At 41.5% G+C, this 25,196-nt stretch overlaps 1 protein-coding gene across 3 annotated transcripts; it reads left to right on the top strand.

Annotated features, from left to right (window-relative positions):
• On the top strand, positions 1–24,286 carry lg12h21orf91 (linkage group 12 C21orf91 homolog). Of its 3 annotated transcripts, none has more exons than XM_049593184.1 (5): positions 1–140; positions 2,695–2,828; positions 17,079–17,585; positions 19,937–19,999; positions 21,793–24,286. In XM_049593184.1, exons 2-5 carry the CDS (start codon positions 2,702–2,704, stop codon positions 21,972–21,974), a joined length of 879 nt encoding a protein of 292 aa, XP_049449141.1. In that variant the 5' UTR covers positions 1–140; positions 2,695–2,701; the 3' UTR covers positions 21,975–24,286. The 3 variants fall into 3 exon arrangements, with proteins under 3 accessions (XP_049449141.1, XP_049449143.1, XP_049449142.1); XM_049593186.1 differs by having other exon boundaries at positions 43–140; positions 2,698–2,828; XM_049593185.1 differs by having other exon boundaries at positions 45–140; positions 2,681–2,828.
• The last annotated feature ends 910 nt before the right edge of the window (positions 24,287–25,196 follow it).

Below are 25,196 nucleotides of genomic sequence, written 5' to 3'. Positions count from 1 at the left end.
AGAGGAAAGAGAGGTTCCTGTAGCTGCTGTGGATTTGCCGTGACGCGCTGATGTTTGTGTCCTCGCGGAGTCAAAGGAGAACCGAGAGAGGGGTCCACACGTAAGGGAATAGCTGTCCAAAGACACTCTTCAACACAAAGGTGAGTTTCACAAAAGTGGTGTACCGAAAATACCGGCGGCACCTTCGTTTTTGTCGGATACCTCGCTGTTTAACAACGTCAAATAACGGTCACGAATCAGGCAGAGCAGAGTACTCGGAGGATGCCAGTGTGCTGCTGCTGCTGTTAGCTTAACTTCTTGTTAGCAGGCATTTGTTTAACGGTACGTGTGTAAACAGTCGGGTTAGTGATGTATGTTTGTAGCCGAATTATAACCATAATTATTTAAAGTACTGACAATGAGGAAAAATCCGTCATGGCGGTGGTTAGCTGTGTTTGTGAATTCAACGAAGTGAAAAGTTCAAATTAACGTCGAGCCCCGTTTTTGCTACCACTGGCTGCTCCTTTGAAACACCGTTAAATGTCCACTAATATAACACTAGCTAAGTCCTGGTAATATGTTTTAACTTGAATTTCCTGTATTTGGTGCACCGAAAGCTCCTTGACATAATGTAACCCCAGTACAGTTAAACAACTGTCCAATGTTTTCATTTTCGGGTTATCAAAAACAACAGACAGCCACAGCTCCCAATATGACTCAACTGTTAGACACCAGCGCTCATGACCTGTAGCATCCTTCACATTATCATCTGTGGCATGTCACAAGACAGTGTGAAACCTAGCTGCACATAGAAATGTCTTTCTCTAAACAAATCTGTCTGTTTTGCTTTTGATTTTGTGGCAGAGATTTGTCCTCATAGCTGTCATGGTGGGAATATTCCCCCAAAGGATATCAGCAGCCTTGAATACTTTCTTTATCATATGATTGATAAAGTAGGACAAGTTGAATTTTTAGGAGAAACATGAGACTTACTCAGGTTCCCAGTTCCTCAAATATAATTAAAATAGTTCAGATATCTATGATAAATTGTAGCTTTGCATAATCTGGTTAGTGGTTGCACAATTTTATTTCTTTTTAACCTTTATTTAACCAGAAAAACCTCTAGAGATTAAAATCTCTCAGGCAGCAGTATAAGACGGAGAACACAGAACAAAAATACAGAATAAAAACAGCTCTAAAACGACTAATATTAAACACACTAAAAAGTACACATGATTACAACGACTAGCTAAGATCCACCGTGACATTGGCATAAAGAAGACTGTGTACAAAAATCCTGCAACCGTGTCAAACAACTGAGAGGAACCAAAGATTACAGCTTTAAATCTCTCTGCAGAAGATTCCACTATATAAGGAGCTGCAGACTTAAATGTTTGCCTGCCAAACTGTATGTACCCTTGATACAGACAATAAGAATGATAGATCTATATATAGAACTACGTAATCTCTTGTGATGCGATATTTCCACACTAACATTACTAAATGTTTTGTGGGGAAAGACATTTACTTTTCTTTTGTAGTTCCTTCTGCTTTCTGGCAGTTCAGGCTTTTTTCTAGTTTATGGATGTCTGACAAATTGTGTTCCCAATCAATGATGTAGTTTTAAATAATATGACAGTTTTGGGCGTCGGGTAGTTTATGTACTGTAAACCCAGAATCTAGATGCACACAGCAGTAATTTTGCTTTTTGCTCCACTGAATCTTGAAGATAATCCCTCCTTTTGTCACCTTACATAAACAAAAATCATTATACTTACCAATTATAAATGTGAGTCCAGTCTTGAAATGTGTTTTCCCATAGAGATAACTGTCATTTTAAAATATGACTAGGGCTTAGGTATTGTCATTTGATGTCTTTTTAAAGTAGCATCCAAAATTACTCAGTGTCAAGCAGTATTGAAACTTCTCCAGTCAAACGATACCTTCATTTGATCCTTTTTGTGCCCAGATCAGGGAAAAAATAACCATTTGTACAGATTTGCTCGTAGTCAGTCAATACAAGTGTTCTTCAATGTGATGTGTATTTGGCCCACTACCACAGCAGCTACAACCTGTACAGTCTGTGGTGTGGTGAAATCAAGCATGGTGTTTTAGACAGAGTTGGCAGTTCAGCATGCCGGGATAGCACCGAAACATTCAAAACTATGCTGACATTTTGTGTTTCCATTCATATGACGGGTGTCAAATGAAGTAGAACTTTTGAAGTAGTACTTTTGGTATCGATTTCATTTTAAAGATACTGATGTTGGCATTAGCATTGTCATTTTTTTAAACGAGACCCAGTCCTAGATGTGCTTGCAAATGTTTGGATCATTGTTTTTGTGTGGGGATGACATCAGATAGTGTTTAACACCATGGGATCCAATAGCATGTTGGCACAGTGACAAAAGTGAGACTGTCCTGTTCAATCTGCTGTGTCATGAATTAGCTGTACCATTTTTAATCAGCTCGTGTGGTAATTTATTGATGATATGACCGATTAAAACCATGTGAGTAAGGACACGGCCTCTTTTGCTGTATTCTGTACCAAAAACAGTGTGGACTAGAAAATATTCCCCCCACTGACTCTACCAAAAATGCATTTTTAATAAGTTTATTTGGAAATATGACCTAATTAGCAAAAAAGAACTTGGTGGTTGTGCAAGCGTCTGGTATTTAGCCATGTGCTCATTTTCACCAGTTGTTTTTCCCCAGAAGCACAATGAACGAAGAGGAGCAGTTTGTGAACATCGATCTGAATGATGACAATATCTGCAGTGTCTGCAAACTAGAGACGGAAACGGGGACCATGTCTTTCTGCCATGTGTGCTTTGAACTCAGCATTGAAGGTAAGAAATGGGACTGGGGGCACACAGTGCTTGTTTACTCTCAAGAATGAAGAGCAAACAAAGAGATGTCAAGGGAAAATAGACCTCTTCACATAGAGCTAATATGTTTGTGCAAGCTAATGTTTCAAAGCAACTTTCAAGCTACAGTGTTGAGTGTAGCTCCTTAAGGATTTTATTTTATTTTTAACCACAGAGTGACCTCTTCATGCTTTTTAACTTAGGAACACACATACACTCAGTGATATCTATCTGATGGGATTCAGATCAACACTAGTCTTCACTGCCAAGAGTCTCCAGCATTTGGATCACACAATAAATCACATTTGCAGAAACATCCAGATTCTTTTTGATCATCAGTTCCCATCATGGCAAATATGCATTTGCGCCAAGAGCTGTAACACAGCCTCAGAACCTTTCAGATTTGCAGATGTCTCATATGATTGGCCTCCACAAACACTTCTTTTATCCTCTCCAGGAACAATGTAAAAGACATATGTGCAGGGTAATGGGCCTGCAGGACCAAAGCCCTCTCTGAAGCAGGCCACTGTGATTCTCCCGTTTGATGTGCCACTCTAACTCAAGAGAATGTGTTTGAAGTTTTTTCATCTCTTAATTAATGAGTGGCCTATTTGAAGAAGAATGAGGAATCAGAAGGGATTGGGTATGCCTCTCATTCGGCTCTCGTCTCATAGATCCTCTGTTCTGCAAGAAGTGTGTGCACTTACATCTGCATAGATTGTGTATGGTTTGTAAAATGGCGCCATATAGCCAACTCCAGCATGGTATATTATTCCGTTGACAGCGGAAGGAAATGCATATGCATGAAAGATTTATAGGTCTATTCTGTCATGGTACAAGGGGACTGACTGTGGGGGTATTGATTAATTGCTCTGCTCTTTCTCTGCTGTAAAAGAGTCTTCAGTCTCATACAGGCACTGTTAGGATAATACTTAACCTAAAGTTGTGTTAGTAAGTGCTTGCGAGCTCATTAATTCTCATTCAGCAGGAAAATAATCTAAATATTGTAGAAGGATGCAGCCTGGGTTTGCTGGCATGTACAGTTCAGTGTGTACAGTAATGTCAGAGGCCTAATTATAACTGATATTATAAGACTTTGCACTTATTAAAAACAAACAGCCTTAGTAGACAGTTGATCAGTGTAATATGTAGCATGTAGCACTACTTGGATCCACTTGTTCACACATTTTCTTTCAGCAGCTGAACGCTGTGCATACTAGGGCCGCCCTAAATACAATTTTTGGGGCTCCAGAGCTTCGGTAATAATCCACAGCCAATAATTAGATTTTACTATTTACGTATATCGCTAATACGGCTGATCTCATCCTCTGCTTAGAGGGTAAGGAGCTTCCAAAACATCATTGTTTCCCTGGTTTGGGGACATTTTCAGCCGCTTTTCTTCTTTGAGTTAGCTGCTAACTGCTATTAAATACTTATAAATCTCCCGCGGTGGGTCACACGCATAACGTCATTATAACATCACACTCTTCTGCCCATGATCCTGTCCTGCCGGCTGTCCCTTTTGTACAGAGGTTGTTTATGGTGCTGTTATACCGCCGATGTTGGCTTAAGGGCAAGACAACTCTGTCCCCCCCACTCTTTGATTGCACCTTTTATACTGAAAGGTGAAACGGCAGAATAGCGTTAAATTCCTGCAATGAAGAGACTGTGTAAAAGGGGCGACAGTGACAGGGCAAACTGCTTAGGGGTTTAACTGCATCTGCGTAACGGCAGCAACAGAAAGCTCCCTGATCCCGGGGATAGGAGGGGCAGCCTGGGATCAGACCCCCTGTTGCTGGACACCTCCCAGTCAGCTACCACCCACCAGAAATAGAGTCTAATATTGTGGGAAAAACTGAATGCTGATGATGATAGGCTCCAAATTCGAGACAAAGCCTGACAAAATCCTAACATTGAAAGCTGAATACCTAAACTACCTAAACTAAACACAGTTTTTTCAGGGTCAATTTTATGTTTATCCTTTTAATTCACAAGAATCCCATTCAGACACATGAATGTCTTCAAAGGAAAAACTGACAAAAAAAAATGACATTTGACAGAGGCTAGGGTTTCTTTGTCTGGCTCAGTTGGAGTGTCCTTGCTCGCTCCATTTAGTGTTTCAGCCAAGATGCTATGTTCAGGTAGGAAAGAGTCAGCTGGTGGAGCATTTACGTAAGTGTGTTCCCTAAGCCTCGGCACTGGTTGTGTTAGTTAAGACTTCATTAACTGCCTCACTACCATTATGTGCTCCTGGGGTAGCAGATTTTGACGTAGCCTGTGTGTGGCAATGGCTGTTACGTAACAATTGGGTCTGGGGGAGAAGAGGGGGGCTTGCAGACGAGCACGTGTTTCTGATGCAGCTGAGCGTTTCATTGGTGGGAGGGGGAGCTTGCCAGGCTGCATGTGGCGACATTAGGCATGGCTGATTGGAAGGCCCAGCCGTGTGCCCGCTGCCTGCTCATGTAGACTTGATAGCCACTGTGTGCATTCATCCCATGCCATCCTTTGTTAAAGGAGACGAGAACACAAGTCCACACATGCGAACAGAGTATGTAAAAAAAAAAAAAAAAAAATGGAGGGGAGAGAAATGGTCCTCATCTCCCGTTACACACACAAACACACCCTTCCAGTGCCTTTCTGTTCTAAGCCATATCATGCTATCTCATGGGTGGATTGCTGCTACTAAATATTCATTGCCTTCTTGCTATGCACTGGTTATGAATATTTAGTAGAAGCAATAAAAGCAGAATTGGGTGTTGTTTAAATAGAATATAACAACAGTGTATTGGGATGTGTAAAATGTGTAATGTCTGTATTTATTACCCTCCAAATGAACTGAGTTTGAACAAAAGTATCAAGTAAATTTATTACAGTTGTTCAGGAATATGTCATATCCCTAGAGAATTTCTACAATATGCTGTTTTAAATCCCTTGTATGGGATAAGCTCTGAAAACGCTGGGTCCTACTTTTCCCATACTGCAGTTCAAAAGTGTCTTTCAGTAGAACTTATCATGTAGTCCTGTGGCTTAACTCACTTTTCTCCAAGCCATCTCCGAACTTTTGTGACACAATGTGTCTCGCAAAGACATGTATTTGCGTTGCCTGGCGTGAATTACCATCTGTTTGTGTCTTTGCCTTGACATTTATGTAATCGCACCACATTAAAAAATCATTTGACGTTTCGTCTGAACTCATCTTAACACCTCATCCTAACTTGATGCGATGCAAATGAGCAAAATCAGATTGCTTCAGTTTTTCCCAGTGAAGATGTCTCAACCTGCTCTATGCTTCATTGAACAGGCTAAGTAATGTGTCACTTGCTTGAAAAACCTCTCGCCCTGGCCCTGTTTTTGTGAAGTTTTGTGCACCTCCAACCGATTTTTACAGCAACAGCAAGCCATACTTGAGGCTCGATCAGGGCTCCATAGGCTGCCTGAATGTTGTTGTTCCTCATGGTATTTCTGGACAATATTTCGCACTCTATTGGTCAGAGTTAGCTCACTATGTTAGAAAGAGATTTTAAGCATTATTTTTTTCAAACTTTGCCTCCTCCAGATGCACAAAAACACTATACTTTAGAACTGTTATCTGCGGAGTGTCCCTTTTGTAAGTCAAAAATTTTATTTTTGAAATCATTTGGAAAAATTGTTGGTGCTGTGATGCTCACCAACAACTGGCCACTGCAAAGGTGTAGCCTTGTCACAGCAGAGAGCAGGCCCATTGTGACTTAACTGCTTATATTTAAGTATTCATTTCCACCCACAACCTCCCTGAGCTTGCTCGGGGACTTGCATGACACGGGGGTGTTCAGACTTGTCTGTTTATTGTCTGCTGCCGACACACAGTAATCACAGCTGAAGCTTTGCAGCACTGTACGTCAACATAAACACGAGCAAGACCAACAAGTAATAAACCTATTTGTCATCCTCCGATTCCAAAATATTTCACTCAGTATGTGTGAGATTGGAGCAAGTTGCTTGTGTTGACAGGATGCAGAGTTGTTTATCATCGAAGCTTCAGTCCACAGTGCCACCAGGTGCAGACGTATATGTGAAGGCTGTTAGTGGTAAAAGTGTTGAGTGCAGTTTCGGCGCAGGATGAATGCTCAGGAAGAGCAGCTTTTGTTGTTGCTCCAAGTGGTTGTTTCCCGAGGAAACTGCTTTGGCCTGTGTGTGCTGGTTCCATCAGAAAGTACTGAATAGAATTTGTGTCTATTTATATATTGCTCAACCTCAGCCTAACTGGGCATTTCTTACTTCCAGACCTTTCTTTGCTTTTTGCTTACTGCACTTTCTTAGCGGTGCACTACACATGGTTACGCAGCCTTGAGCATCAACACTGAACAGCAGAAAACTAGAGAGCTACTGCAGTTGCCACACCAAGAGCCAGTTCAGCCAGTCTACAGTTATTGATAATCTTCTTTGGAAGTCATGTCGCTGTTTCACGCTGAAGGAATCGGTCTATTTTAGAGGAATTTTCATAACCATGTCTTCTTTATGCCCGCTCAGAGTAACCTGACACCACGCCCCAACCCCCATAATGCCTGTGATACCAAAGATTATAAGATAGTGGCTCTGTAAGGTTGCCAAGAATGCCAGACCTCCCAGACAGCTGAGGAGGCACAGTAGTAGTTTAGAAACTGCATAGCTGAAAAAGACATCTAATCAGAATGTGCACAACATTATATTACATTTTTTATTGAAGGTCAGGTAAGTCCTTCAGATAAGAAAAGATAGTTTGCAATCAGACATTTTGTGCAAATGTCATATTAAAGGAATAATACATGGGCTATTTTTTTTATTTATACTCATGTCAGTGAAAGCACCAATAAAGTTTGTATGTCAACAAAACATACAACAAGTTAGCTAGCACATTTTAGCTTAAGGTTTTAGCTCTCTCACTTATAAGTATTCAAACTAGGGTGGCAGACATGGACCTTCCATCCTTCCACACCAGGGGTCAACAACATTACCTATTAGAAGAGCCATTTTTGACCAAAAATGATTTTAAAAAATGCCGGAGCTGCAAAACATGTTTAAGACTTATGTAACACTGTGCAGTAAGTCTAAATTAGCTTATCGGAATTAAAAATAGGTCTACATGAGCATTCAGAGGTCTGCAGTGAGCTTTTCATGATAATTTGGGACTTTAACTTTGCAGCGTTGGTGGTGAAAGCAAACGAATCTGTCCACCCGCTATAAAATTCTGTATTTTCCTCTGGGACTTTTATGGATTTGGAGCTTGTTGCTAGCCTAGCTTGGGAGACTCAAGGCTAGCCACTGCTGTTGGGGTTTGGCAAAATTTAGGGGAAAAGGTGCCAGGCTGCAGATATATGACACACATTTAGTTGTGCTGGTTTTTAGTGCATAGGCAGCACATTTTTACAGTTGGAGAATGTAAAAATTTCTTAAGGCCTACAGTAATGATGCCCAAGTGCCTATATTTCGGGCCGCTCCCTGAGATAAACTGAGGTCTACTTTTGGAACACAGCAGCGCGCACCACATGTCGTCATCACAACAACCAATCTCAACCGACAGATATCTTTTCCTTCTTCCATTAATATCAATCTGTGGTAGGGCTGTCAGTCTTCCTCCAAAATGCCCTTAATTGCGTGCTTAAAAATTAACAATTTATCCACCCGATTGACTGTAGACTGCCAGATGGGCAACGTGGTACTTCTTGTAGGGACCAAGTTTGTGGCTTCCATCGTCAACATTTGCCACCATCACCGATCAGTATCCAGTCACATCCACTGAGCTGCCGTTTTTGTTATTATTTTTTAGTTCTCTGGTGTATAAATATGAAGGGCTGTAGCAAACGAGTCAAAAAGTGACAAGGCAGTGTCCTGAGATAGTTATTAATAACTTAGAGAAACATTGCGTGCAGTAGTCCAACTTCTCCTCCCCTCTCTCTGTCACTGTTTCTCTCAAGCGCACACACTCATGTTGTGACGCACAGTCCTTGTGTCTCTGTCCTTATCGCAGTCCTCAGTCCTGACAAGTTTGCTACGATAATGCAGAAAGCTGGCAGTGTGCAGGTTGGGTTTGGGTGGCTGATTGGTATCAATAACAGTATCACATATTCATCAGACTTTACTAGTTGGATCAGATTGCTCAGTGTAGCACAATTCAAACCAGGCAGGGCTCTGTGAAGTGGCTTTATTGGATATGACAAGCTGTGTTGTTAAACACCTGAGAGGTGTGACACTAGTTAATAGACTAGACTGAATGAGAACTGTAACCTCAGACCTTTCTCTCTCTCTCTCTCTCTCTCTCTCTCTCTCTCTCTCTCTCTCTCTCTCTCTCTCTCTCTCTCTCTCTCTCTCACACACTCACACACTCACACACACACACACACACACACTGTCTTTTGGTCTTCTCTGGCTCCTTGTCAGACAAGATGTCTGCTTAGCTGCTAGGTTCAGCTGAAGCCCAGCACCTTCATTCCTTCAGCTGCTTACATAATACAGATGGAATTTTTGCTGAGCACTGTGGTAGCACGACCAGCTGGGTTTGGAGTTAGAAAAACAGAAAATTCCAACAAGGAGAGGCTGGAATGATGCAGTTGGTGCATATAGTGGTTACTGCTCTGGGGCTATTGTAGCTCCTACAAACAGCTCATTCATTGTGGGTGAACTCTTCACCCTGGGATGTAGAGAGAGAGAGAGCCCTAATTATGTTGCTGCCTGTGGTAGCTTTATGTTTGAACACAGTGGGGGTCCACAGATTTGCTGAACCTACTGCACACTACTGCACCTTTCTGAGCCCTCTAATTTAGCACCATAATGCTTTACGAATAATGGGCTACTCTCCATGTGAATCTATCATTGGCTGGAATAGATAGCCCCCTTTCAAAGTTTATTGTCCTCATTAGCCCTGCAAGTATAAATAAACAGTCTCATGGGGTTGCTTCTTTATTGGGTATAACTAACATAATTGGCTCTTTCACCGCATGTTTTTCAAGCTCTAAACTAACTTATTCACATAATGTACCCCACTGACTGTGATACCAATGTCTGCAGCTACTTCCAGAAAGACAATTATCCTCTGTCACCTTGAGGTAATGTACATTAAGGATGTTCATGTCAGACAGCAGCCACAGCAAAGGTAGCCATGCATCTCAGTTACACTATCAGTTTACTAGAGGTTTCATAGTATCTACCCTGCAGGACATGGTTGCCTCAATGAATAATCAACATCTTGTTTCTAGTTTAATGAGTGACTGACTGAAATCTGTTTTTATTGAACTGGTGATGCAGTTTGCAGAAAAGTGTGACCTCTAATACTGGATATTTGTTGGCCTATTTTATAGTGGACAGTTTGCATTTTAATAGACTTTTCGCATAATTCTAACAGCCTGCAGCTCTTATGCAAAGTGTCCTAAACTCCAAGCCATCATAACAGGTTTTCTAACTCTTTAATGTTCGCTTGCAGCATCTTCCAAGTTTGAGATTTGACTTTAAAAAATACAGTTTACATCCAGGCCTGTCACAGTGATTATGTTATTGACTTACCATATGATATATATATATATATATATATATATATATATATATATATATATATATATATATATATATATATATGGACATGTCCTTGATCCTAGGCTACATGCGCGCATGTTCACATATCACCAACTTTGTAGCCAACCTGATGCCAGAATAAACAGCAGGGCTTTCCTGGCCATATTTTTAGACTTGGACACTGATTCTCTCCACCCTTGCCTAGTCGCGCAAGTCCGAATAAAAATAACACAACACTTCAAAGATGACACAGAGTAGCTTACCAGTAGCCTGCAGCTGCACCTTTTGGAGTGGAATAGGCACAGTCCTGGTAGTCGTTAGCTTGCCAACCCCTGGCAACGAGCCAAAACATACAGTGTTTGTAGGTATACCCTCCAACAACTTCATCCCCTACTCCTTAAATCCACCGTCAAACAACCCAGCTCCCAGGCCGTCTATCCCTGGGAGCTAACTGGCACACAGGCTGGGTTATGGAGGTAACTAGGATGTTCTATGAGCTTTGTTAAGCTTGTCTGTGAGCTTGAGGCAACGCTTGGTTTGGTTTTTGCTGGCCAACTTTTGTAATAAGTCTCAAACTGAGTGTTTTGGGGCTACTTCTATAAAGGTAGCATCATTTTATATGCACTTTCTTCAACATATGAAAAGGTTTGGATCACTTTTTTGAAAGCTATATTGAATACATTTTTTGTATTCAGAGTCCAATGTCCGAATATTCTTAAAAATTAAAAGTTAATTGCACTTTGAAAGGGTGTACTTGCATTATTATGCTGTTATATTGTCCTTTATATCAGTGGCATTTACTTGATGGCTATTACAATTAATTCTGGGCCAGTATGTCATCCAAGAAAAGTAGTTATCCTGACAGACCTATTTACATCGCTCTGTTAGGAAAGAATAATTGCCAGTAACTTTACTGTACACAGTTATAAACAGCATCTCAAGGTCAGTAGGGCTTTCCTGTTATTCAAACTCATAATGTGCCCTACAGATTTATTTTCAGGTTTAAAAGCCACATACATTTGTGAGTATTTAAACACTATAGAAATCATTTTTGTTCCCCACAGTTATTCACGAATGGGTGTGATGTTTTACTTGCACTCCCAAAAAGATAATTGCCATAATGAAAGTATTAATTATGTTATGATGACAGGATTAGCCCGATTTATTATAATTAAATTTTTTACATCAATCAGATGTCGTCTTGCTGTGCTGCTAAATCTGTCATTATGTAATCCTTGACTTTTGTTGTCATTTTTACTAATTTGTAAATATCCTTTCATTCTAATTTGGTTAATCCAATGATGCACTGGGAAATGAGAAATATGTAGAAAAATAAAGATCTCTATAATTACAGGACTTGTTTCAAATATCAAATATACACATAAAAGATTTTGTGAGCGTGAAAAATAATTACAAAAACTTGGTCTCAAGAGTCTGTGTTTACTGTGTCTCTTCCTCCAACCAAGTTACCTTCACCCAAATTTGACTTTTCTTTACATTTTCTGTGTAAATTGTGCAACTCACATATGAGACAAGGCAAATAGCTGACTGATGAATGTCTCTAAGTTGTTATGTGTAAGCAGTGTCTAGTATTTGTTGGTTTCAGTAATCGTCAGGTGATTTCCAGGCTGAAGCAGTGTGGTATAGCTATTGTGCTTCAGTTTGATAAGTGTGGTTTCCTGTAACTGTTTAATGGCAGCTAGTCGTTAGGTGCTGTTGTTGAAGATCCGTGGTGGTTAACAGGTGGTTTGAGTTCAGTGTTTTCGTCATGTGAGCTCGATGTTGGTGTCCCAGTTGGAATGTGCAGCTGCTGACAGCACGTTCTTCTGAGCTGTGCCATGCAGCTGTGTTCGACACCTTGCCACCGATGACCTCTGTCCCACATGTCCCAATACTTTAACCGCAGAAGTGTGTCAAGGCTTGAGTGTCTTTGCCACACACATACTGTTTAGAGCAAAACCAGAAGTTTGCAGAATGTTGCTCCAGGCAGGACAAATTGTGTCACTCTGTTCATTGCACTTGAATGTAAAACAGAACCGTGTCTGTATTATTCTCTGCAAGCAGGCATAAAGGCTACGAGCACAACTGCATGCATAGAAACTTAAGGCAGAGATCTTCTCTTTCCATGACGGCAACCACAAGAGCAACTTTCCAGAGCGGATGTCTGAGTTAAATGTGGGCAAAACTGCAGCCACTAAATAGAGAGCAGGACAAGAATAAACACAGGGATGTCATCAGCCTGAGGATTATTATGTGGTCATGCTGGAAGTCTTCCCTTAGTTACTTTACTATTGAGATCTGAATGTAACCGGCATATTTCTTCCTCTGAGATTTGGTGCTGCTCAACCAGTTTCTAAACTTGTCTGTACCAAAAGTCTTGGATTTTCCTTGTGACTAAAGGCGCGGACACACCAAACCAACATCAAAGAACTAGTGGCGTCACCTCAACTTGCCTGTGCCTCTGGCAAAAAGTTGCACTTGAACACATTGCAAAGACTACAGCCAACGGCCAACCAGCACATACATTTTGCGCTTGTGTGAGAGGAAATAACTCTTCATAGCAGCAGGCAGCAGTAGTCTGTATTTATCATTCAAGGGAAACCAGAAGATCGACAGGACATATTTGAGACGCTAGTTAGCCAGTTAGCACATTAACAACACCTGATGTTGAAAGAACAAATTATATTTACTGTGCGCTCACAAACAATAAAAAAAAAAAAAACACTTGGGAACCTTTTCTACTAAAGAGCTGAATGGCTAAAAAATAATCTTACCTGATGTAACCAGTTTGTTTTGATCTCATGCCCTTTTGACTTAAGTCATTTGTTTACTTTCCTCACTTCTGTTGAACTGCCAATCAGAGTGAGTTCCTTCAACAGTGGGCTCTGATGTCTCAGAGTCTGATTCAATATGCTGAATTGGCCAGAAAATGTTGACGAGGGCCAGTGGTGTGGGACACACCATAAAACTGACCATTGACAAACTGCTGACCGTCACCTTGGTGTGACAGGGTCTGACATGATTTTTTTTAGTCAAAGTCACACTAAATTTTTTACTTTTGCAAATAGGGGTAAGAGAGAAAAGAACGATACAGTTAAATGTCATTATATTATGTTTTCTGATACTCTATCAAAATAGCAAATAGTTGTGGAAGTGGTTAATTTTTTGTCGTGTCTAAACCCCCGACTGCTAGACATCACTGTTGTGATCAGTCTTCAGCCATTTGACTCTTCAGTCCAATGTAACAACATATTACCAGCGTAAAGATAAATGAATTTAACAGCAACATAGTTAGGGTGCACCGCTAACTCCCAAAATTTGATTTTGTAAAAATCACAATATATCACCCTGCTCACATTATCACAATTTATTACAGTATTGAATCCTAACCCTTGTATCATGAAAGGTATTGCACTCAAGTACTGTCTTGTCAAAAAAAAAAAAAAAAAAAGCTTAAACCAAAGAATTTTTTTTTTTTGAAGAGTATTTTTTCCTGGTTTAAATAGCCTGACCACTTGATGTCTGACTTGATTCAGGCTTTGACTCTACCGATTCTACTTGTGTATAATTACTTATATTTGCTCTCTTGAACAACTGAAAACTATGAATAACACCAGGTGTTTGACATCAGACCAAAGACTGTGTCTTTGCTTTGTCTCCGTTGGTTGTCTCACTGAATGACAGACTAACCTTGACTCATTCCCTACAAACGAACAGGAAAAAACAAGCCCATTGGTTGTCAGCGTTGTTGTGCTTAATGTCTCTCGCTGTCACAGCTGAACAATGTCGATTCACCTCCAGTGAATAGTCTGTGTGTGTGCGCCTGTGCTTATGTGTGCAGCCATGAAAGACAGTAGTGCTAAGCTGCTTAGCTGGAGTGAGGTCTTTGGCTGGTGGTGCACTGGCCTGGTTGTGGGCCAATGATTTTCCTGCTCGGCAAGTGGTAGTCAGTGTGTTTTTGTGGTAGTCCAAAGACTGAGACTGATCGGATTATAACATGGTGGTTTGATAGCCAGAAAGCTCCTGCAGCTATTAGTAAAGCATCTGGAGCTTCATTGGCCATTCAGTAGGCAATACTCTCACATATGACTCACATACTTAATATAGACTGCAGTTTCCTCACAAGACTTTACTATTGTAAAGATCTGTCGTTCTAGGCACTCAGGTCAGGACACGGATAAGCAGAAGCTAAGAATAGCCCTCTGTGCACACAGGTTGTGTAATGGTTTAAAACCTTCCTGTATACTAAGGTATATAAGATCCAGTAATGCTGACAGCCCCACATTATGTATTTACTATTGGCTTCGATCCTGCAGGCACACAGCAAGCTTTCAAAAGACACGCAAGGAAATGACACTGGAAGTAATTATAACAATACGGTTGTCCTTAGAGCAAATTTGTGCCTAGAATAGATTATTTGTTCTTTTTTTGTCAACATACTGTGTTTTAAAAGATTGTGATGCACTTAAGAGTATAGGCATAGTCACACATGCACAAAATTAACTTTGGCGAATATTCTCCCATTCACTTCCATTCAAAGCAAAGGTTTGCTTTGGTGAACTCTGACTGGTGAAGTGGCAGCTTTAACCAGTAGCAAAGAAGTATGTGTGAGGAAACTTTAATCGTTGCTGTGTCTAAACATTTTCATCTGCTTATCCGGGGCCGGGTCGCGGGGGCAGCAGGCCAAGCAAAGCACCCCAAACGTCCCTCTCCCCTGTAACACTTACCAGTGGGACGTACCCTGAACACCTCTAATGGAAGGTGCCCACGAGCCATCCTGATCAGATGCCCGAACCACCTCAATGGACCCCTTTCGACGTGAAGGAGCAGCAGCTCTACTCCGAGCTCCCTCCAGATGTCCGAGCTCCTTACCCTATCTCTAAGGCTGAGCCCAGCCATCTTTTGGAGGAAACTCATTTTGACCACTTGTATCCATGACCTCATCCTATCCTCTTTCGGTCACTACCTAGAGCTCATGACCATGAAGGTGAAGGTTGGGACGTAGATGAACCAGTAAATCGGAAGCTTCGCCTTCTGGCCCAGTTCCCACGACTGCTGACGCTTCATCGTGCTTACACAGCCGATAATATGTAATATTCACCATGAAAAATACAAATTGCTCCACATGAGAGATGCTGCCTGGCTGGCAGTGTGTCAGGAGAGAGGCATGGAACATAAAGGTTGGAAAATGTACCAGTAACATAAAATTTCACTCTTTATTAGTAAGCTAGCTAGAATTAGCTAGCAAGCTTCCGTTCTGTTTGCGTCACACCCGGCACTGTCAAGCGATGATCACTCGCCTGCATTCGCTCATGTGTGACAGTTCCCCAACACTTCAGTCAGCATATGATGTCTGGTCTTCACACAACTTTAGTAAGCCTGCTGAAGTGATGCTTGTAGGAAGTACAGCTTGCAGTGTTTCTTGAAAGATCTGTTTCAAGTGGTTTGCAGCCTGTTTTGTTTTCTCACTAAGCAGTAGTTAAGTAAATGCAGAATGGAAGTAAAGTTGTTGATTTGGCACACACGTTTATGAGGCTCCTTTGTTTTGACTTTATTCATATTTTTGCCTGAATTGAAATTAATTGAGCAGCTGTCTGTTTTCAGTAAATTGCTTGTAAAACTACAGCCATATCATCATGGAATCTTTGAGACTTTTTTAGTACTTCCTGTACTGTTTAGGACCTGTCAGCTACAGGTTGTCAGTTACTGACCCTATAGGATTTGGCCTTCACAGCCCTGTGTTAAAGGAAACCCAAACGTATGTGTGTGTATGTGATGTGGTTGTAATACCCTTTGGTTTCCTATGCTCATCTGTCTGCTGACAGAGACGTGCGCGGTAAACCTACCCAAGTGAGCTCTTAAATCAACATGGACATCAGTGACTAATCTCCTCACCTCAGGCTCCAACACGTACGTCTGTCTGCTGAGAAATGTAGGCTGTGAGAAGAAGGCCATCACACAAACGCCCGTGGAGCACACTGTCACTTTAGCCTCATCTGCTATCTCTTCCACACACAGTTTTTGCTCTCATTCTCGTTCACCTTCAGCTACACTTTGTTTACCAAGCTGTGGCCCATTTTATACCGGTTATTTTAATTTTGGTCCACATGATACATGTTGATTTCCTCTGTGCATGCTAAAATCGTTCCAGTGTGACCTGTTTGGACTGGATCCATGAAACATTGATTTATATCCCTGTGGAGGTACTTTAAAGGAATGTAGTCTTAAATATAGAACATCAGCCCATTAATTGAAGTTTTTTTTTGTCATGTGGACGGAGACAGCTCTGTGCACCTTCCTTCCTTCTGTTGCCCAGTAAAAAATTTCCAAATATGCTGTATGTGTTTGCATTGAGACTGTGTTAATCTATTATCCCTGCTATCTCAACGCTCCCCTGGCTAATCCACTGCACACTAAGCAGCTTTCACAGAGAGATCACGATGGGTCAATCTGCCAGTTTTAGCCTGCTTTCATACTGGTTTACTTTTATTTGCTGTGGCAGGTTCAATAGGTCAGTACTGTATTTCTCACTAACTGTTGAAACCACTACTTTTTGTTAAATCTGTATTTTTATGGTGTTAAGGAACCCTGCATGTTGGATTTCACTGTATTTTTGCTCTTATAACTTTGACTGTGTTGTTTATGTGGCTGCAGCCTTCAGTTGTGTTGCACCTGCTGACTCATTGCTTTCTGTTTGTGTGAATGCAGGTGTCTCCTCTGCTACCTTGTTGCACTCTAAGTCCCTGCGCGGCCACAGAGACTGCTTTGAGAAATGCCACCTCATTGCCAACCAGAAGCTGTCACGTTCCAAGGTCTCCCGAAGTGCCTACGAGGGCATGAAGCTGGCCCTCAGCCAGAAACTGAACCGCATCATCCAGTATGCCCAGAACAAAGACTCTGTCTCCTCGAACGGGCCTAGCAGACGAGGGGCCAAGCTGCTGTGTTACAGCCAGCAGAGTGACTGCAAGCTGCTGCCCCAGTCGGACGCCCAGGTGCCCCGCTACACGCCCTGCTGGGACGCGGGCAAAGCAACAGGGCTGCGTGATTACACCATGGGGATGTTGGAGTGCCACACGGCAGAGGAGCTGAGTCTGCTGCAGGAGTCGCAATCAGATGTTTGGTCCAGTGACGGCAGGAAAGGTCTGCACAGCCGGAGCCAGTTGTCAGGAGGCGGACAGACGCAGCACAGGCACCAGGGCCACAGCAGAGAAGAATGTGAGCACATTTAAGTTTTAACTTAAGCAACTTTAGTTTAATCAGTGTGTAGATGAAGTTGTGATTGGCGGACAGTTTTTTCTCACAGTATTAGTTCCTTCAAGTTGAAACATAAATGTATTGAACCCGACCCACACATCTTGTCTTGGATGCATTACCAGTCATCATGTGTACGTTTACATTAATAAGGATAAAATATTCATTTCAATGCATTGATTCAGCATCCCACTCATAGTGCGTAGGCTTTGTAAACTCAACACAATGTTACAGAAATGTCAGGGACCAACTTTCTGATGTTCTTTAAGGGGCAAGTCGTAGACGTCCCAGTCACCACAGCCTTGTGCTGCATTTATGTGTGTGGGAACAATCTGAAAAATGAACTCCTGATCATATTTCATGGCTCACCTGATCCATTTTCTTAACTCTTCGTGATCAGGGTGTTGTTTAAACACTCTGAGCAAAAATACTACACATCTTCTTTGTAGTATCAATGTTGCCTCCATATTACAACTTAAAGCTTGCGAACACACTGAAGTCGAAAGAACGACTGTCTGAAGAGCATCTGAATGCACCATTGGCCTTGGCTAGCGGAGGTCTCGGTCCTCGCTCATTCATGCAGGTTCATTCTATCTCGTTTAGTGAGTTTAACTACCAGGTGCGATTCAATTACTTCTCTAGCAGGCAGCGTGGGCAGCACCCTGGCTGACCTGATACATGTGGGACACTAAATTGATTTGTTTGTTCATTTTCGCCTATTGCTTAATTGAAAGCAGTAGGTTAGATGTTTTTGTCTTTGTTTGAATGCAGAATATTGTAGACAATATGTCAGCAGAAGTGGATAACTGCACTCTCTGCCTCTTCTGTCTGTCTCCACTCCAACGTTCAGCATGATCTCTGCAATTTTTAAAACCTCAGAGCTCGTCTTAGTTGAAAGGCAGCAGGCGTAACAGTAACAGAGGAACAGAAAATACATTCTTTCTCGGTCCGTCCTTCATCTTCCTCTCTGCTATGATGTCTCCAGAGAGAAGTTAATTTTCCTATAACCTCGAGATACAGTGTGTCCTTGGCTTTCTCGTGTCTTGTCAGTGCTAAAGCTGCTTATGACTACAGACTGCAGGAATGTGAGAGAGCCTTGTAAAGGTCTCTAATTAAAATTCTGTGCTTTTAAATGAAAGATGACGGCTGCTTCACAGGTACACGGTTTGCATTTATTTGTGTGCATAACTACATTAGCTCATCAACACTTATGTATTTGAATATCTTGAACCTGCAGTTTGACAGGAAACTAATACAGTTTTGCAAATTTGGTGGCTACATGAATATGTAAACACTGCAGTCTTTCAACTGGTTTGATAATAGCTGCTCAGTAGTATGAGTTGCAGTAATGGCACTTTGTTCTGCCCTGAAACAGCTCAGAGTTGGCCTGCAGCACCTTGAAGAAATAACACATCCCTTCTGGTATAGCTCAGAATAGAAAAATGAACATGATAAAGGAACTCCTCTTCAAAAACTACATAGAAATGTGTTCCCAGCATGTATACTTTGCCACATCACCCAGTTTGAGACAAGTTACACAAGTTATTTTCCGTGGGAGACGATCTGTTGCCAGTCTAGCCAATGTGTGTGTGCGCATTTCCACCGGCTCTGTGTGTGGAGAGTCTCACACACAGCTCTTTTCCACTCTCTGCTATCTTTATGCAACAGGTCTATTTCTGCTTGCATCTCTGAAGCATGAAATTCACTTCTGAATGTATATAAATGACTGTATTTATTTGCTATTGACTTGAAAATAAATTTTAATGATGCTATTTATTCATTTCTGACTGTCCACACACACACACACACACACACACACACCCCGCAAAACTATTTTTTAGTTTGTAGTTGGAGACAGAAAGAGAGGAGGAGAAAAGCAGTGAGTGAGTCCCCTTCTGCTCTCTGTGACCACCTTCACTGTGTTTTAATGCAGCCAAATTCACAATATAGTCGTTCTTACTACATTTTTTTCTTCTTCCTTTGTGAGATAAAAGAACAAATATGAAACCTGACAAAGGCTTTACGAATGCTATTTTGACCAGCAGAGCTGTGAGATCGGCTGTTTTGACATTTAAAATGAGTGACGGTGAAAAGGTTAGAAGCAACAAAAGGTTGTTATATTCAAGTACAGCCTGATAAATGAGCTGTGGCATTTATGCTTGCAGAACAGCAAAAAACCATTCAAAGCTATATTAAAAATGTGTCTGAAGAACAGACGCTTCTGAAACATTTCTCAGCCAGATGCTGTGTACATTTGCCGTGACATTCTGTTCCTCTCACACTCTGTAATTAAGACTGTTTGTGTTTTCTTTTAGTGACTGAAATGAGTTTGGACGAACTTCATCAGCTGAATGCCCAGCTACTGATGCAGATTCAAAGTAAGTGGGTTTCTTTATTGGCGTTCTGTGTTTACTCTGCATTAATGTGGTGTTGGAATAATCGGGAAAATTCCTCACTGGGAGAATTCCCATGAACACCACCTCAAGTTGGAACAACAAATTGGAAACCGGACTCAAGTTCATTTGCCCCCTAAGTCCAGTTCGTTTGCACCAAAACAACCAGGTGGTCTCGGTTTGTTTACAAACGAACTCTGTTGCGGTTCGTTTGTGGTGAGAATGTATTCCGACCTCAATTCCAACCAGCTGCAGTCACATGACACATTGTTTGGGTTAAACATGAGCATGTTACAGTCCTGGAGGATTATTAATGTGCACCTCCTCCTGTACTGCCTTAATATGCACATTCAGCACATCCAATGCATCAAAACATTGTTTTCTAGTTGGAGCCGCGCCTCGTTTTCAAACTGTATGGTTTGACTAAAATGAACAATGACAGCAATATAGTCCACGATGAGCAGCGCTAAAATCAACCTGCGTAGTTGTCCCTCCATTGTGACATTAGAAAGTGTCACATTTATCTTGCAGGTGTACTCTTCTTCAACGTTTTGTTTACTTCCTGGATTTTTCCCTCATGGAAATTCTGACCAATCAAGAGCAGCTTTGTCACACAAGGCATTTAATCTAGTCCGCTTGTAAATGCTGCCGTGAGAACACGAACCAACTCTAGGTAATTTTCTGTGTTACCTTAAATCTCTAATGAATCCCCATATTAGATTCTCTGTGCCCTCAGGAAGAAGCTGTACAAGTAAGAAAGCGTTTTCATGTACAGCATACCCAGACTCAATAACACAGGGGCTGATATACACTGGAAGGCTTCTCTAGTCAACACATCATCTTCTCCCATGTGACCAGCTGTGTTGAATTGAGCACTGTGTGCTCAATCATGTGTACCCTGCCTGTCTGTTTACTCCATTCCTTATCAGTCAGACCTATTGTGTGTTACTCAAAGTAACGGCTCAGCTGCACACATCTCATCTTGAGCAGTTTTATGTCATGGTCAAGCACCCACTGGACAGCAGAGAGGCTGATGTGGCAGGGTTATAACAGCCGTGAGAGTTTTGGCATTTTTACTGACACTCTAATTATTATTAAATGTTCTTGGTATTTTCATCAGTCTTCTGTAGCGAATGATCAATTGAGCAAATTGTATCTCTGGTCAGTGTCAAGAGGGAAGTGACATGAGCTAATGTAAGAGTCCTCAGATGAAGTGAAGTCTAGTGGGTGCCTGGCCGACACAGTCAACAGTCCCTTCCACACATTTTTCTCACTTTACTCAAAACAGATGGAGAGGTTATTGCTCCTCCACACATGCCCAATTTTTATGATCCACAGCACTGTTATATTACAAATGTTTCCATAGCTATAAATGTGTGTAAAGGTCCAGTGTGTAGGATTTAGGGGGACATATTGGCAGAAATGGAACACAATATAATAAGTATGTTTTCTTTAGTGTATAAAAACTTGAAAATAAAAATAGTTGTGTTTTCGGTACCTTACAATGAGCCGTTAATATCTACATAGGGAGTTTGGGTCTCATTTTTTCAACATTGTATGTGCACAAAATGAGTGTTCCTTGGTTACATAACACTGACATCCTTGACTAAAGTTAGATTTTGTTTTTCTTTGTTTAAGCAGATGCATGTTTTGCCATGTTGTCTTCGATCTTTGCTCCCTCAGTAATCAATTATAGATTTTCCTTATCTTATTTGTTTGTGTTGACCTTCTGTGTGAACGAAGCCACTGACTCTTCGCCCCTGTCTCTCTCTCCACAGAGGTCTTCGAGGAGCTGACGGTGGCCGTGCAGGAGAAGGACTCGTTGGCGTCAGAGCTGCACGTGCGCCACATTGCTATCGAGCAGCTCTTCAAGAACTGTGCCAAGCTGCCCTGGCTGCACATTAGCAGGGCCGGGGTCAAGGCCAGCAGCAGCAACAGCAGCGGCAGCCCCATGGAGTGAAGGCGCAAGGCGGGGCTATCGGTCTCTGCTGCTGGGAATAAGCTGACAAACACTTGAAAGTGCTGCCTGCAGCGAGGCCCAAAAAAGCCTTTATGTACATTGAGTGACTTTTACGACACTATGGTGACGTTGAGTTGTCGGATCTGCTTCACAGCAGCATTAAGGGCTGGGTTGACACGGCCTCCGTTCTCATGGTTGCGGTGGTGACGCAAGGATTAGTGGTGGTTTGCAGTTTAAAACAAAGTGCTAATGTGGCATGTGATCTGAATTCCACCCATCTCATGTAGCCAGGATGCATGTTAATATAAGGGGGACTGGAGCGCAGAGATTCCCCAGTACATGACAACGACATGCTCCTGTTGGACATGATCCTTAAAGAACATCAAGTTTTACCTTAACAGAGACAGAAAGCCATTTGTCTGCATAACAAGGAAAGGATTGCTGTTCTCTTTTTAGTTTGCCATCAAACATTTCAGTTTTCATTGTTTTTATTTTCTGTAGATACATTTTTTTAAGCTTCTTTCCCTCCCTTCTCATTGTGTCGAATATGGGTTTTAGCACTGCTTAATATTCCTCCATACGTATATCTGATGTTTCTCTGCAGAAAGTGTTGAGTTACAGTGTTAAATAACGTGGCTCGGTGCACAATACTTGATGCAGATTATCTGGACTATCATATTCATACCATCAGGCACTGCCAGCAGTAGTGCTTGATTACTGCTCTCATGTAAACCACGCATGAAGTTTTAGCTTTTACTTGCAGCTGGACACCGGAAATATAATGTCTTTAAATGTATGTTTTTAACTTGCCTTTAAACTGCCCTAATTTGACTTTATTGTTTATGAAAACTGGATTCAACGGTAAAAAAAAAATAAAAAAAAATAAATAAAAGGGCAAGTGCAAGACAACGCCCCAAAGTACCCTAAAGCATCTCTGCAACCAAGACAAATCAAAGTGTGAAAGTTAACAAGGCCGTTCTAGCTGTGCAGGTTTTTGTTTGTGAGGGTGATGACTACTTTGGGAGTGCCCAAGAATGAATACTTTCTAACAGCTGGTTGGCAAGCACCAAGTGGAAATATCCGTCGATACACCCTCAGCTTTAAGCGATAGGTGTTTTGTTTTGAACTGAACTTTTGGGTTCATAGTAATTATTATTGTAGCTGGGGAGATTTACTTGATATTCAGTACAGAGATGTTTGCTGTATAGCTGTTATGGCTGTACACTGAACGAGGGCTATCAGAAGAAGAAGAAGAGAGGTTTAACCATTAAAAAAGAAATCCAGCTGCCAAACCAAAGTCTCTATTTGTTCTGTTTCACGTGTAAGCTGCACATATTTGACTCCATTAGCAGAGGATGATGCAATACCATACTGATGTAAAGAGTAGTAGTGATTTACTTTGAGGTTTTTACTCTAAAGGTGTTGATGTGGAAATTATTTGACACGCCTATGTTTTTTAAATGATTTGTTTTATTTATCTTTTTAATTTTGATCTCAGTGTTATCTTTTGTTGCCCTCTCTCCTGTATTGACGTGTGAAAGATAAGTTGACGCCGCAGCAATACAAACGGGATAGTGTAGTCTACTGTGCCTCTGGAGGTCCCTGATTTCGGAACAAAGCTGTATTATTAACAGTCGGTGTGTTCAGCCTGCAGTTTGGTTTAATTTGTTATTCAGGAACCCTATGCAAGAAAGAAAAAAAATCAGAAGCCTTATTAAATAGGAAATATCTAAAAGAATATTGGTTTTCCTCAGCGGAGGTCACAGAGCTGTTGAATATAATAAGCTGGGGAAAGACGAGGTTATATTCAGATTGATGTTTAGAGAAACTCAGCATTGTCACTATCGCTTTTGTTCTCTTTGTAAGAGATTAAATGTATTTGACCCCTTTTAGGGTTTAAACTTAAAAGTTTTAGCTCCGTTTTAAACTTTTATCTTGGTTTTATTTGGATAAATGTTTTCAGTGTGCTTGAGCGTTGGAGCTTCTTCAGATTACCGGTCCTTAATGCAAGTCACTCAATCTTTTTATGTTCTTATTTGTGTTTTAATTCTGAATGCTGTGTCTTTTTGTATACTGTGGAAACACGCCTCTGCTTGGCAGGAACATTTCAGGCTGCCTGGATATTTGGTTGTGTCGTTATAATTTACTGGAGATGTAAGCATACCTGTTACACCTTCGCCTCCTCCCCTTAGACTTGACTCTTTGTTTATTTGTTTTCTGATGTCGAACGAGGCTGCATTTGTGTTGTGTGATGATTCTATTTATTGTGTGTGTTCATGGACCTTACACATGCTGTGTGATTTGTGCTTAAGTGACAGTTTGTATTTTTTTGTAAAATATTTCAATAAAATTATTTTTACTACATACCGTGGTGTGCTGTAATTTTCCTGATTGTGGCCGAAGAAGGGTGCTGTCTTTGTTTTTTACATGACTATAAAGGCATGTAACAGCCACAAAATGATTCTTGGTGCCAGACGGGCTGGTCTGAGTGTTTCAGAAACTGCTGATCTACTGGGATTTTCACACATAACCATCTCTAGGGTTTACAGAGGATGGTCTGACAAAAAGAAAATATCCAGTGTTGATGCCAGAGGTCAGAGGAGAATGGCCAGACTGGTTCAAGATGATAGAAAGGCAACAGTAACTCAAATAACCACTGGTTACAACCAAGGTCTGCAGAAGACCATCTCTGAACCAACAACACGTCCAACCTTGAAGCAGATGGGCTACAGCAGCAGAAGACCACACCAGGTGCCACTCCTGTCAGCTAACAACAGAAACTGAGGCTACAGTTCACACAGGCTCACCAAAACTGGACAATAGAAGATTGGAAAAACGTTGCCTGGTCTGATGAGTCTGGATTTCTGCTGCCACATTCAGATGGTAGGGTCAGAATTTGGTGTAAACAGCATGAAAGCATGGATCCATCCTGCCTTGTATCAACGGTTCAGGCTGCTGCTGGTGGTGTAATGGTGTGGGGGAGATTTTCTTAGTACCAACTGAGCATGGTTTAAACACCACAGCCTACCTGAGTATTGTTGCTGACCGTGTCCATCCCTTTATGACCAGAGTGTACCCATCTTCTGATGGCTACTTCCAGCAGGATAACGCACCATGTCACAAAGCTCAAATCATCTCAAACTGGTTTCTTGAACATGACAGTGAGTTCAGTGTACTCCAATGGCCTCCACAGTCACCAGATCTCAGTCCAATAGAGCACCT

Source organism: Epinephelus fuscoguttatus, linkage group LG12 (assembly GCF_011397635.1).
Source record: "Epinephelus fuscoguttatus linkage group LG12, E.fuscoguttatus.final_Chr_v1".
Lineage (NCBI taxonomy): Eukaryota > Metazoa > Chordata > Actinopteri > Perciformes > Serranidae > Epinephelus > Epinephelus fuscoguttatus.
This window is presented reverse-complemented; position numbering and strand designations above follow the sequence as displayed.

What these genes read in the sequence shown, in the direction of transcription:
- lg12h21orf91 (XM_049593184.1), top strand. Translation starts at nt 2,702, where the DNA reads ATGAACGAAGAGGAGCAGTTTGTGAACATCGATCTGAATGATGACAAT. An exon ending in CTTTGAACTCAGCATTGAAG is followed by an intron (nt 2,829 to 17,078) that starts GTAAGAAATGGG and finishes GTGTGAATGCAG; the next exon opens with GTGTCTCCTCTGCTACCTTG. An exon ending in GCTACTGATGCAGATTCAAA is followed by an intron (nt 20,000 to 21,792) that starts GTAAGTGGGTTT and finishes CTCTCTCCACAG; the next exon opens with AGGTCTTCGAGGAGCTGACG.